General features: G+C 28.2%; 1 protein-coding gene across 3 annotated transcripts in view; it reads left to right on the forward strand.

Moving 5' to 3' along the window:
* The window catches only part of LOC115237783 (tachykinin-like peptides receptor 86C), a 49,517-nt gene that overhangs the window by 21,898 nt on the left and 11,755 nt on the right, over window positions 1–15,864 (forward strand). Inside the window, exons 3-4 of one of the 3 annotated variants that reach the window (XM_029811057.1) lie at window positions 11,890–12,030; window positions 14,528–14,608. In XM_029811057.1, coding sequence (XP_029666917.1) covers window positions 11,890–12,030; window positions 14,528–14,608 — 222 coding nt within the window. The remainder of the gene's footprint in view (window positions 1–11,889; window positions 12,031–14,527; window positions 14,609–15,864) is intronic. The other 2 variants (XM_029811058.1, XM_029811059.1) reach the window with 2 other exon arrangements.

Raw genomic sequence — 15,864 nt, forward strand, 5'->3', positions numbered from 1 at the left:
CTTCCAAGGACAAATAACTTACTTTATTTGAGATTCTATTTGAAGTCATTTTTGTAATTATATTAAAAAATATTTACTTTAGAGATTATCGCAAAAACTTATTCAATTAATGAAGTCATAGAAACGTAAGATTAATTTATATTTACAAAGTCAAGATTGAACAAAATTTTTTACGATTATGTGTGTGTGTGTGTTCTATCTTTTCTCTAATCTTTAGAACGCAATTAATGATTTACATGTACAAAAATATGTGCACAGGTGTACTTATATATTTACTTTAGTTTTAAATTATTTTCCTATTCTCTCAAAATTTATAGAGCTTGTTTTCTTACACGTTACGACCGTGGGGCTTAATTTTTCTTTCCTTCATCGATTTCTTTTGTATAAGATAAAACAACAGTTTTTCCGTCGACATACGCGGCTTTATGCTTAATCCTAAAATACGTCGAGAAAATGGAGACATACGAACACTGGCTTCCATAGATCCTTTTTAATGGTGACATGTGATAGAAAAGCTACTATTGCGTTGAAATCGCTGTTAACCATGAAGAAAATGCTTAAATCGCGATAGGAATATCGCGATTTGATTTTGGTATCATTTGTATTCAATCGATATTCAGTGCAGTTTCTGGCAGAGATAGTCAAATGTACTGGATCCCAACATGTATTTATTCGGGAAGCGAACAAGGTGTTCCACAAATGTACGATAATACGTTCCAATAAATCAACATTTTTTTTTACATCATATCGTTCTACTTTTATTAGTACCCAATGTGTGCATTCTTTCTTTTTCAAAGATATGTATAACACGCAATTTATATCATTGATATATCTTAAATACATCGTCATGCATATATGTGCTTAATCTTATATGACATAAACAAAACCGGTGCAACAAAATTTTTTTTGAATTTATAATATTTATTATAATATTTTATTTGTATATTGCAAGTAAATTTATAAAATATAAAATAATGCAAAATAAAAATGTCTTATAGTTATATAAAAAAAACTTTTTATTTTAAATAAGCTTTTCTTTAAATTATAGAGATGAATAAAGTATACAAACAATATATGTAAAAAATTATTTAATGTATTTTACACACACAGATCACTATTTATAAAAAATTTTTGCAATTAGTATAGTTTAATTATGAATACACATGCGTATATAACAGTCTCAATTACGAGACTTTTGAGAATTGCATGTATTACATATTCAGTTAAGTTAGAAATGTACATTTCTGGCTACACGATGTTGATGCATATCTAGATAACGGTACTTAGCATTATTAATCAGTGTCTGTGGTGTACTATGGATAGCGTTTACTCTCAGGCTAATTGAATTAATTAACATCTCAGGAAAATTCTCACTAATAAAAATGTTCTACCAGTTCAATATAATAGTATCCATTTGCAGTGAAAATAAGAAAAACATTACAAATATACGAAAGATAGTTTCTCTCTTTTTTCTTTTTTTCTATACTATTGAAAAACACGCTACAGTGATTTTTGTTTGTTAATATAAAATATAAAACTAAAAGACAATACTTGATACAAATTATAATGTTATATGTACAAATTTTAATGATTATAATTTATTTAATATATTATAAATGATAAAAAAATTTGAACTAATAATATAAATGTTTAATTCCAATGTAAACAGAAAACCAATTATTATAGCTTGTAATAAAGCTTTTGTCGATTAATAGAGAAAATAATTGCATACATGTTCAATTTTAGTGTAATCTGTATAGTTGTTTAATTACTTAACTGGTAAAACGTAACACGACGCAAAAAGAAAAGTTCCACAGTTAAATTATTTAATGATAAATTGCGCGCAGTGGAAATTGAAGCAGAAGTTGCGCAAAACTTTCAAGAATAGAAATAGGTAAGGGAATGGGTATAATGAACGCTAATTAATGTAGGAGAATCAGAATTGGCGTAAGTTAACTGTTATTAGAGTGAACAGTAGCTCAAATAAAAAAAATGGAAGTAATAGAAAGTGTGTACACACTACATTTGCATTTTCTTAAATAAGAAATTGTTGTGAGTTCAACTTGGTTTTTAACTTATTCTTATATATGTATATATTTGATACTAAGAATGTATTTTAGCATTAAAAAAATATCACTTAAAACACAATAGAACCGGCATTTAAGAAGATAGGATGATGAATTAAATTATCTTTTTCTGACATGCAGATTAATTAATTCAGCCGACAATTTGTTTTTTTGGCTTTAAGATTGCTTGTATTTGAAATAAAATAAACTTTAGTAATATAAAACAAACTTGATATTAGTTACTCAATTAAAATCAGATAAGCTAAGCAACATTTTTTTTACATTAGTAAAGAGATAAAATTAAAATAAATGTTTGATCAAGTAAGAAAATAATGAACCTTATGCCGATATATGGATTTATATACAAGTATTATATCAGAATGACGTAAAAGAAAATAAATCCAAATCCATAACTATAATAAACAAGTTCATTTGTATTTCAAAAATTTTTGTTAACAAATTTTCCGTCAACAATCAATCAATTAATAACGGTTCATTGAAAATAGAATCAATTTAATGATCGATCAACGTCAACAGCTAATAATTCGTCTCCCCGATATTAAAGTCTAATTGTAAGATATAAGACATTACGATATTTTATGTTTTACTGCATTTTAAATTATGTCTTATTCGCAAAAGACCAATACTTTTCAATATAAAAATATATGTAGTTAATTTTAGTAATAGTATATTATATTATAATGAAATTTATTCGTAATACAAAACACTTCTGTCCGTAATACGTATTGAATATTAAAGGATTTACTGTTTTGGAAATATCTCCTACGATATAATCAGAGTGGGAGGGGGAGGGGGAGTAGTACAAATAAATTATTTTAAACATCTCAAAGCATCAAAGATGCAATGCATTTCTGTGTTACGATGCCTTTCGTATGCTGATCATGAAAGGGAAATCGAAATTCGAAGTTCTGCATAGCTATGCTTTTCACGTGTTGCGGTTTGTGCATGTCGAATCGTTTCATGCTATCGAAAATTAGATCGAGTATCCATTGAAAATTTATTAGATACTACTCTGTAACTTTTATAATTTCGTAATGTGTCACACTTGCATATTTTTCGTTATGTTTAGTTGACTTATATAGTAACTAAATATAAGAAATATGACAAAGTTAACTATGACTTTTAATGTAAGAAAAATTATATATAATTTAATTACCGTGAAACAATAAAGTGACAAACAATAGAAAACTTATCTTTTAAACTATATTGTTGCTTTAATTAGAAATGTTTCTTAATTCTTAATTAATATTATTTGACTTCTTATTCTCTATTCTCTTGTGGTAGACGCACCAGCATTTTGTCTTGTAACGTAACTTAAAAATAATACTGAAGTAACTCAATTATATAATTAAAAATAAAAATTATAGAAATTAATTTTTTTACGTGTAATTTTATCATAAAATAATATTAATTTAAAATATTATATAGAATTGTTAGCCAAACTAATTTGTACTGTCAATAAATATAAATATAAAATTTTATGAAAAATTTATTATTAAATGAAATGCAAATCGCGATATTTTAATATTGCTATATAAATTACAAAAGAATAATAGATGTTATAATCAAATATTCTTCAAATTTAGTGAAATCTGTGATGTACTGTTACGGTAGAGAGAGAGAGAGAGAGTATTACTTAAAGCATGTATAATACATTATATATAAGTGAGTAGCCTGTAAATGATAGACACATACTATTTGCATAATGTGTCGATTTATTCTCTAAATAAATTAAGCATATCCAATTAATATTAAGCATATAAATTAAATCTCAAATAATTACAATAATAATTAACTGGCTAAGCTTTTGTAAAATAAAAGTTTCGATAATATTGATCAGAGAGCTAACAGCTAACCGAAAGTTAGACTTCTTTTTGAGATGCATTTATATTCAGATTTCGCATCTGTACGTGCTCACGTATATTAGTATTTCGACCTACCATGATAAATGACTTAATACGTTTTTGCAGACAACGCGTCGGTGTAGCCGTTTGCAAATTTGTTTCAGAATGCTAATTCTTATCGCGCGCGTAGAATACTATGTGTTTTCGCGACATCGAATGTCGAATGTTATGATTTCGACGACGCTTCCGAAATAATTTGCAATGGTAGTTCGCTACGCGTATATCCGAAAAAATCGCGCGGAAAACAATGCAGCCATTTTGTCCACGTCGCTTATTGTTCCAGCGTACAATGATGGAGTGACGGCTGCATTTCTATGCGATTAAAAGATGAGAGTCAGAGTGGAAATGCATTTTCGTGCTGATAAAATAAAAATATATAAAAATAAAATGAGAAGCTTTAATAAGTAATATAAAAACAAAAAGGCAACGAGCTATAATGAAAGTCAAGCGCAAATAACAGGCGCGAATAAATTATCTGCAAAAAATTTCTTTAATTATCCAGATAGACGGTTCCTTTTCGACTTGTCTTCAGTAAGTAATATATTAAAAATTGTATGCGCGCTCTACGACCTTCAAGCAATCTCAACGACTTCGACAAAAAAGATGGTAAGACTTTTATCGGTTTCAACTGCTAGAAACAACAATTCATAGGCGCAACAATATGACATTGCAAAAATGCCATCATGCGTAATGCAAAAATTCAAGAGAGACGAGGGGATGCGAAGAGATGGAAAGTATAGCTATAAAAACATCCTAATGATCGTTGAAGGATCGCTTTTTTTGCGCTTGGCTCTCATCAGTTTTCTGGTTCTTTTTATATAAAATATATTTTCTCTTAATTAAAATGTATTTAATAAGACTATATCAATTATCGGAATTTGTATCAATTTGTGATCGATTTTAGATATACAGGGTGTTTCCTAAATGATGTCGAAAATTCCAGGAAGTGATTCCTTGGACGATTTTAAAGAAAAAAGTTCTTATAAACATGGATCCGGAAATGCTTTCTTGCAGAGTTATGCCCCTTTAAAGTTAAAGAAAAAGAAAAGTTTTTTGGCACATCTTTAAAACAGCTTGACTTACATCGGTCATATTAAATGATGCCACAGGGGGTCACTTGAAATCTGTGCTATACCGAACACTCATTGTAGACGGAAACGATCTTCGCAACACAATTATCGATTCCTTCAATACTATTCGGAATATGTCTGGAATTTTTGAAAGAATACGACAGTCAATAGCTAGAAGAATGCAGGCATGTGTAGTGGCGCAAGGTGGACACTTCGAACATTAATTTAATTAAGTTATTACTTGTTAACATTATTATTCAATTAAAAATTACGAAAGATAATCAGAGAATTCTTTTATTTTTCTTTAACTTTGAAGGGCCATAACTCTGCAGTGAAGCATTTTCGGACCCATGTTCATAGGAATTTTTCTCTTTAAAATCGTTCAAGAAATCACATCCTGGAGTATTTGACATCACTTAGGAAATACCCTGTATATTGATAATACCACTTTATTCGCTTGATTATACCACTTTTTACGCTTACTAAATTTTCATTAAAGTATATTTTTTGTTTAATTAATAATAAATAAGAATTTTTTTATTTATGTTATTTTATGAATCTAGAGAAAAGATAATAATTGTATTATTTAAATTTTGATAGAAACTAAAACTCTTAATTAAACTGAATTAAAACTTTACTGAGAAGCAGTTTCAATGATATTATTTATAAATCGCAGTATTCATACACACACACACATATTTATCAAATATAATAAATCTATTGATTATTTATTAATTAAGAAACTGAGTTTTTGGTTTTATATGTATTGAAATTTGGCTTTATATCTATTAAATTTATTTAATTGTCAACCACACAATATTATCATTAATACTTGTCATAGCCTAATAATAATAAAACGTTATTTATTGTCATATCTGCGTTGATATAGAAATATACATCATTGATATTGTCTGCCTCATATTTATGCGAGGAATTCTATTGTAGACGTGCAAGCTCTAGCTTTCCTCGATCTCGGAGAAAAGAACATAAAGTGCAAAAGTAATTGTCAAGTTCAGTTTCTCTCTGGAAACTCACTGCATGCTTTATTGCATGTCGAATGAACAGGATTCGTATTTCAAACGTAAAATGTTTATTGTCCCGCTGAAACTAAATCAGCGAAAACTGAATAAAACCACTATAAAACATATAATTAAAATTAGATACACAAACTTTTGTCACAAACGATTCACTATCAAAGATTTTTTTTCATTTTAGCATTTAATTAATCAATGAAACATGTTACACACAGATAAATCCGTATCCCGTGTCCAATAACATTATCAACATGGCTCTCAAACAATAATAAAATTTAATTTAAAAAAGTAAATTTTTTTTGTTTAATTTAATGTTATTTCACAAATTCAAATAATCGCGGGCTAGTAAGAGCCAGAACGCGGATGGCAGTGCGTCAGTTTCTGTGGGGTCTGAATAGCTCAGAGGTAAGAGCAGTCGCCCGGCAAGCGAAAGACTCGGGTTCGATTCCCGATTCAGCGACTTCGCCCCGATATTTTTCTCGCCTTCGTCTCTCCAGGGGGGTAAAGAGGGATTATTATAAAATCTCGAATTGAGATTAATTTTAAAAAAATCTTGGTATACACCAAGTAAATTTCGTGCCCTGTGCACATATTCAGTTTCATAGAAAACTTATTTTTCTATGAAACTGACGCACTGCCATCCGCGTTCTGGCTCTTACTAGCCCGCGATTATTTGAATTTGTGAGTTCACTCGAGAGCCTAATTTCTTAAATTTGTTAATGTTATTTGTTTTTTGTCAGATGTGAATAAGAAAAAATAATTTCTTTTGTACTTAAAAGAAATTAAAATTTAGTCATATGAAAGATGATGCCATTTATATATATATATATAATCTACAAGTTTGATGTGATACGGCTTAATTAATCACTATATCCTATTTGATTGAACTTGGTAAACTGTTGTTATTGCGTACAATGCAGAGTTAAAAGCAAATGTCGAAGCAAGAGACTCGTTTATAATCTAATGAATTTTTGCTGAAAATACACACGATAATTTGCATGTATGTTTAAGCTATGTATCGCGTCAATTTGCGTTCCAATTTAGCAACTCCAATTAGCTTTAATATTGTATTATTTTGTTATCACATTCGATTGTTACAATTTAGTATTTTATTAAATGCCAAATAATTATAAATAACATATTGTATTTTGTTACGTAAATACATTTATAAATTTTGTGGTTAAATTTTACACAAATATTTCAAAATTTATTAAGAATTATTCATTGCTATTTTTTAATTTGTTACATTTGTTTGTGTATGTGTATGTGTGTGTGTGTGTGTGTGTGTGTGTGTGTGTGTGTGTGTGTGTGTGTGTGTGTGTGTGTGTGTGTGTGTGTGTGTGTGTGTGTGTGTGTGTGTGTGTGTGTGTGTGTGTGTGTGTGTGTGTGTGTGTGTGTGTGTGTGTGTGTGTGTGTGTGTGTGTGTGTGTGTGTGTGTGTGTGTGTGTGTGTGTGTGTGTGTGTGTGTGTGTGTGTGTGTGTGTGTGTGTGTGTGTGTGTGTGTGTGTGTGTGTGTGTGTGTGTGTGTGTGTGTGTGTGTGTGTGTGTGTGTGTGTGTGTGTGTGTGTGTGTGTGTGTGTGTGTGTGTGTGTGTGTGTGTGTGTGTGTGTGTGTGTGTGTGTGTGTGTGTGTGTGTGTGTGTGTGTGTGTGTGTGTGTGTGTGTGTGTGTGCGTGTGTGTATGCGCTATTACAGTAAGAGTTACAGATCGCATATTATTGATCATAAAATATGTGTTGGCTTATTATGTATTATTACATAGTCTTATGTACAATGATAATATACAGAAATAAATTCGAATAGTGTTACGCTTTATGTATGGCACAATGTTACGTTTAATATGCGAGGAATATTTTCAATCTAAAATACCATTACAACATTACATTTTGCAACAGCAATTTACACTTTCACTACACGCAAATGTAGCATAAAATTGGGTCTATTCAGATGATTGAATTTCGTATCATATTGAATTACATGTGAAACAGCTATTATGCAGAACACATACGTATAAAGCTTTTACGTATAAATTGTATGCATAACAAGTGAAAAACTTCAAAAAAATACATGCAAAAATCTACAAAAAGTTTTTTATATTTTTTGAATAGTTATTAAAAGAAGCAATGTTAAAACGATAACAAAAAGGTGCCATAGTAAAATTGTCCATTTTTAAAGAATACATGTTAAATTGATATTTGCAAGTATTGTTGCCTCTTTTCCGCGATACTGATTGGTTATTTCGATTCTGCGCTATGTATTACTTCATATCAATAAAAGCCTGTTATGGTTGAGCTGCATATTTGACAGTTCAAATATTAAGTATGTGTATATCATTTTGATTTAATTGATTTTGAAAAAAAAAGGATAACTATATCAAGATATTTCTAATTCCTGAGGAGGGTACAAAAATATTTTGGAATCCCTTTTTTTCTCTATTTTCTCGATTACTGCTTCTTTTGCTTCCATTTTATTTAAAAACATTAATATAACAAATATATATATATATATATATATATATATAATAATAATTACGTGCTTTGAGAGCGATTAAATCCAATTTTCCATGAATATATATTCTATTAAAAATAGGTTCAAGATAATTTGATTAATATAAATATATAATACATTAATAATATGGATAATATAAAGTTTATGCCCCATTTTTGATGCTGTTTTGGCTTCAAAGCACAAGATTCTTTGCCTTGATTAATCATCAAACGCTTACTCGAAATATTTCATTGATTAATCTAACAATTCAAATACTTCTAATAATCCACGACGGAGTATACGACATCATTAATCGGTCTTGGAACGACCAAACTTGTTTCACTCGAAAATGCTGTTACCGCCGGCATAGCTCTCAGGTTCATTAGAGTACTCAAACCTCCTCACCCGGCAAATGCCTTCGTTAAGGTGGAGATACCATTGAGGAGGAAAAATGTGTGAGGACAGTTTTCCTCTTTTTCATTTCACAGGGTTAGGGTTTATTTTATTTTTATTCTTATTCTAATATAAATAAAATGATACAATAAATTTAATATACGAAATATAATACAAAATAATTTCTTACATGACATTACACGAAAATATCCAAAATATGCGTATAATAAAAAAGTTATTAGAAATTTTTAGATTAGACAAGACTTTTTAGCGACGATTAATTACGCGATATTTATTATTAATAATTGACATAAAATTATAAAACTTAATAAGTTTTATATAATGTAAAGACTCGCGACCAAAAGAGTCATTAATAAAGTTATCAATCGTTTTTAATTGTAGAAGAAAGTACTTATATTACTGGCGCATTTCGCGCAGACTTTCAAAGGAAATATCCAAAATGCAAAAATATATACAAAGCTTCGATGGAAATCAACGATTAAATTATAAGATAAATTGTGATTTAAAATTCGCAAACAAACGCGACAAATAAATAAATCATCGTATTCATAATATTCGATTGCAATACGTGTAATTTCTATAATAATCGAAACCCATGCACACGTACGCGCGCGCGATGTAATCACTATCATTTTTATATATAAAGATATTTCGACAGACATTTGAGATCTGTAATATAGTATCCACCGCCCGATTTATTTTCCGATACGCCATTTTATACGAATGTCACGATCAACAATAAGATATATATTCTATCTCGCGGATGATTGTTTTAACAGGTTAAAATGGGTCTTACAAACCTTAAAATATCGTTATAAAAAATTGCGTTAGTACCACGTTTTATAGAAAATAACAGACCCAACGATTTTAACAAAGCCCCTAACCGCGTGCCCTAATTGCGCGTCTTACTCGCGCGCCCTACTCGCGTGCCCTAATCGCATGCCCTAATCGTACCTTATATACCTCTCGCTACGCATTTTAGCTAGTATTGGCCGCCTATTTTGCGTAGCCTATATCCATTCTTCGGGCCAGTTGGACCTACCTTTCGTTGCTCCTGGCCATTTATTGTGTTAATACCGAAACCATTACTTTCAGGAATTGCCAGGAAAACCTAGGATTAATTCCAATCTTGCAACGAAAATCTCTCATTTTCAACAAAGTACCGAACTAGACATCACGGATGGATCTTACAAAAACCAACAAGAAATAATTTTCCACGATAAAGATCGTTTCGACTACTTGCCGGTACGAACCAGACAATTTTATTAACGTTCACCTGACAAAAGGGACAGCATTCGCGAACCGATAATTCAAGAACAGAAAAAACGGAAAAAAACGCGGAAAAAATATTGTGTTTTCGCAATGTAATTTATTAATTTATTTTATGAATATTTGATTGCAATACGGAATTCGTAAATATATCAATCTCTAATTGAAAATAAATCATAAAATTCGTACTAATTTACTCGCGATTCTGCAATATCGAGGACAGTCGTTAAATTTCATGAAAAGCTAATATTTAACCGTTACTTTAATATGGAATCTTCACACTCTTATTCGATATTTTTAATGCCAAAGAATTGTATATATCTGTAAAATTTGTAAAGTTTGAAATATATATAAAGTAAGTTTGATATATATATAAAGTAAGTTTGAAATATATATAAAATATATATAAAGTTTCCCGATTTTATCAATGACTCTTTGATATGGAAACACACACGGTTAAATTTAAGTGTGAGAATATTTTTACGATACATACTTTAGAAACAAATATATATATGTTAATTAAACTAATTTCTATATATTGTCATTATACGTATCATTTTAGTAATTTTTCGTGTAATTTACAAATTTCATATAACTTACATACAATTATAATTACAATATTTAATTATAATTAAGATACAATTATAATTATGAAATTTACAAATTGATGATGCTATCACTATCAAATATATATATTCAATTTATATAAATATTTTATAATGCAAATAATTTGATACTGAAAGCATTAACATACATTTGGGTTTATACACATTTACATTATAAATGCACAATATATATATATATATAAATTTATAATATTTTTAACATACAATATACATTACAACATATTATAATGTTTTATAATATTATTGTGATTTATTTTTTTAATTTTCCTAAAAATATATTTAAGTTGTGTGGATATTGTTATATATTGTGATCTTATTTTTAGTTTTTTCCTTAATATCCTAATGGTCCCTAATAGCCCTAACAATCCTACTTGTTGGTTAAACCAACAGAAATTCAAGATTTGGAGAACGTATCTCCGATATTTAATCAGGTACCCTAACCGCGTGCCCTAATTGCGCGTCTTATTCAAATTGTAGTAGCGCTCAAAATAATTAATATTTCAAAAAATTTATTATACGCATTAAATTTTATATTCGATGTATATAATAATAAGTAGATAAATAAAATAATTTTATAAATTTTGAGAAAAAACACTACTAATAACTCTAATGTTTAGCACATTCTTAATCCAAATTATATCTAGATCAAAAAATCAAATAATATAGCATCGCGGACAAAATATATTTGACTCTATGTGTTGTTAAAGAAATAATTATTGTCCGTAAAAAAAACGCAACAAAACGATAATTTATAATTTGATTTTTTATTATTTTAATTCTTATTTGATTAAATGAATAAATTATAAAATATGTGATTCGAGATCGCGATATAGATAAAATCGCGATTAAAGATAAATTTTTTCGCAATTCCGATTTTTTATTTAGAGTTTTTAGTAGCATCCCACGAGTTATAAAAGAAACTCATTAATTGCCATAAATCTCAGTAATTCGCTGGAATCTGGAGAATATTAAATAGCTACGTCATGCCGTTTATTACAGATACATGGCCATTATGCACCCTCTGAAACATCATATGTCTCGCAAGAGAACGGTGATTACTTTAATTTTAATCTGGAGCATTTCATCTGCACTAGCGATCCCGTGTCTTTTATATTCCACAACGACATCTCGCAGGCAAGTGTAATTATCAAAAGCCATTTGTTGTTACTTACAGTAACATCGGAGCATGCAGTTGTAATATATTTTTATTATCTCTCTTTTTTATAATAATATAAATTTTTATTTTTTTAGATTGAGAATGTAGATGGTATAAAGTGCAATAGAATGTAATGTTTTTCATATTTTATGATGGTGATATTATTTAACTAATATATTTTAATTCTGTGCCTTTGTGTTTTTTTTTTCACTTTACATGTCATTTCTTATAGTATGTATAACAGATAATATCAATTAAATATATATTCTTTGAAGATGTATTTATCAGTTTCAAATACGTTTAGTGATAATAAATACATCATGTTACAAATGTGAAATTCCAGTCACGTCTACAAGGATACATTACATACTATAGAGTATGCCAAAAAGTAATATTTTATTTTAAACTTTTTGGTATATACGTATATATATATTGTATATTTTTTTAATTTTTAATTTTTAATTTTGTACTTCAAGTAAATACATCTATGAAAAATTATCTATAGTTACATTTTTGAGACTAAATTTTGACATTCGTAAATTTTCTTATAAACAGAAAATACAAACTTTCTTGAACACTATAAAGAAATAAAGAAAAATGTATTTCGGATTAAACCATAAAATTATTTTATTAATGCGAAACCTGATTCTTTGCATGATAGGTCATATCAAACTTCTTATTTCATTTCCGTAATATACATTTTTTTTAAATAGATGTGTTTTGTGTAAAAAGAGCTCATAAGATGTTCTTATATTTATGATTTAATTATATACAATTTCAAAGTAATATTTGAGTTTTTATGTTAGAAATCGGTAAAGAAATATTCAAGAAAATGTGCTCTATTAAAAATATTTTTTATTTTATACGACATAAAAATACGGCTTTTAAATACGTTATTGTCGAAATGTGGCTTTGGCTTCTATAGTCCCTTCCTCCATGTATCGACTCACGATCAATTATAGAGCCTTAGTTCGTGGCTTGTACGTATTTCGCCAGGTAGTTATCTGCGCATTGATATTTTTATAAAAATCCAACCTTTGCAACCCTAAAAATATTTTTATAAATATTTTTAGAATTGCAAAGGTTGGATTTTTATAAGTCATTTCATATGTAAATTTGTGCATTGTACACTATTTTATATATCATATTTGTACGTTTTACATTAAGTGTTTAAGATAGATCATTATTGTTATAAGTTATTAATATATAAAGATATAATAAAATAAAAAAGAATAAAAGCATGTTATACTTTATTTAAAAAAATGGATAAAATAAACTAATAAGTAAAATATTATCCAAATAAAGATAATGTTAATTAAAAGTAAATGAATTTAAAATTTAAAGATAGAGATTTTTAATAATGATAACATAAAATTGTTTAACATTTTAATATTTTTTAATTTTAACGTTAAATGTTTCAAAATAATTCGCAGACTATATGTATATTGGTTTAATGCATAGTCCGTTTGTGTAGTCAGGCAATGCTTCAAGTTTTCCATCACTCTTAGTAAATAGAAAAGCCAATTATTTTCTCGCCTTAAATTTTTCTCTTTGCTTATGATTTTTTTTTATATATTTATTATTTACTAATTACTTTAAACAGTACATTATTTATAATTAAAAAATAACAAAAATTGTAGTTTCTAAAATACAAAAAATTTCAGAAAAAATTTTTGGAAATGTTGTTTTTCCATAAGAATATAATTTTTAAATAGAAAAAATATGTAACCAAAAGAAACTAATTCTAAGAATCTTCTTATCCTAAGCACACAGGCACACATATTACATTTGCTCCACTGTGAATCCTAAAGTTGATCCTATCCTTTAAAGCTGACCGCATGCTTCTAAAGCCGTTCGCACATTTTTAGCGTCAGTTATATTTTTCTTCTATAATAAATAGCTTTTCATGAATTTTAACGAGTTAAAAACAGCTTTGTGTAATAGAAAATAAATTTCACGCATCGTACTGCAAATTATGCTAAATATCAAGACATGCAAATTGTTATACTTAGCGTAAAACGAGCAGTGATGTTTTAAAATGTTAGTGTGTTTCATGGAAATTCAATAATACGCATACGCGAGCAAACTTGATATCTTTATTATCATTATATTTTATTGATTTTTTTTTGTAGTAAATAAGATTTATAGACGCACAAATATTCCTTAGCAATTTCAAAATCTACTTTACACAGTCGCATTAAATGCTCCATTCCAATAGCTTTCACACTGTTTCCTTTTTTATATCCATCCCGTTAAACCTTCTTCTCGGCTTCAATATCATCCTGCATAAAGGAACATAAAAAACTTTTAACCCTTATAGATTGATATTTGATAGCAAAAAGCATATGCACTTTAATAATAGATTAGAAATATTTAACGAGTCTTTTCTCTTTATGATTCCGGATAATATAACTATTACGGCAATCAATATTCATATTTATTTCAATTTGTTTAAGGAAACTAATGTATAGCCAATTGCAGATATTCTCATGGAACAACCAGAATTTCGTGTTATCTCTTATGGCCTGACGGAGGTTATTTACGTAGTAAGACAGAATATTGGTAAGTAATAAATTCCTTTTAATTGATGTTCTTTACGCCGAACCTACTACAAATGTCGTTGTAATAAACTTTGAGATATACATGCTGTGTATGTATATGAGAGAAATTGAAACTATTAGACGTTCTTTGATAGGAAATGCGCAAACGTAAAATCGCGTGCAGAAAGAAATTCCTGTAAACTTCGCAAGCGCGATCCATTACAAATGCAAAAGAGATTGAATCAACGATTATCTTAAGAAGGTAGGATGGAAGATTGGTGTATGTCTGCTATCAACATATCGCTGGGGAATGATAAAAGAGTACGACCTAATTATAGAGCAGTTGCATCTGATCCATTGTCCGCGTCAATTGGAGAATATTGCGTTATTAATCATTAAAGGACTAAACTTTACTGCTTACTATGACTCATTTTTATACGGAAAAAGATATTAAAAATACTAAGCATTGTTAATTAACGTAGACAAGTATATGAATAAAAGAATTTAACATTATTCTACAATTAGTTCCTCCCAATTTTAAAATTTAATAGAATTATACTTTATAGTTTAATAACTATCTAATGTAGGAGAATTGAAAAAAATTGTTATAAAAGGAAGATTGTTATAAAAGAAATCCAATTATATAAATGTTTCATAGAATAAAATTTGCCTTCAAGTATAAAGCTTGAAAAAGTAAACATGAAATACAAATTTTATCCATGCAATACTTAATAATACAAAAATTTAGATTTTTTTATGAATATGAATTTAGACTGAAAAAACAGAGAGAGAGAGAGAGAGAATTTAAGAATGAAAGACAATCCAGAGCCAGTGCGGTAATTTGTACGCATATGTTTTATTATAATCAAATTACATTGATATTTTAACTACATTGATATTAAAACATATGTGCACAAATTTCCGCGCTGGCTTTTCATTGCCTTTTGTCTTCTTCTGATATATTTATAAGAGCCTTTATTAGCTTATTTTAAGAATGAAAGAGTTGAGCTATTTTTTAAATAAATATCATTCATAACATCGTTTTGTTTCTGAAACTTAATAAAATCGATTAAAATCTGCGTTATATTGCTGGCGAAAAGAAAAAACCTGGAAAAAATAAAATGGTATGTAAAAAGTCAATATTAGATATGATTCCGGCTTTTCTTTTCTGTGTAAAAGATAAGATCATTTAAAAAAATAGAACAAAATTCAATATTCTTTTTTTACAAGAAAAAATATATTATTATAAGAAATATTATACAAAAAAATAAAAAATAT

The sequence above is a fragment of the Formica exsecta genome, unplaced genomic scaffold (assembly GCF_003651465.1).
Source record: "Formica exsecta isolate Colony F162 unplaced genomic scaffold, ASM365146v1 scaffold31, whole genome shotgun sequence".
Taxonomy (NCBI): domain Eukaryota; kingdom Metazoa; phylum Arthropoda; class Insecta; order Hymenoptera; family Formicidae; genus Formica; species Formica exsecta.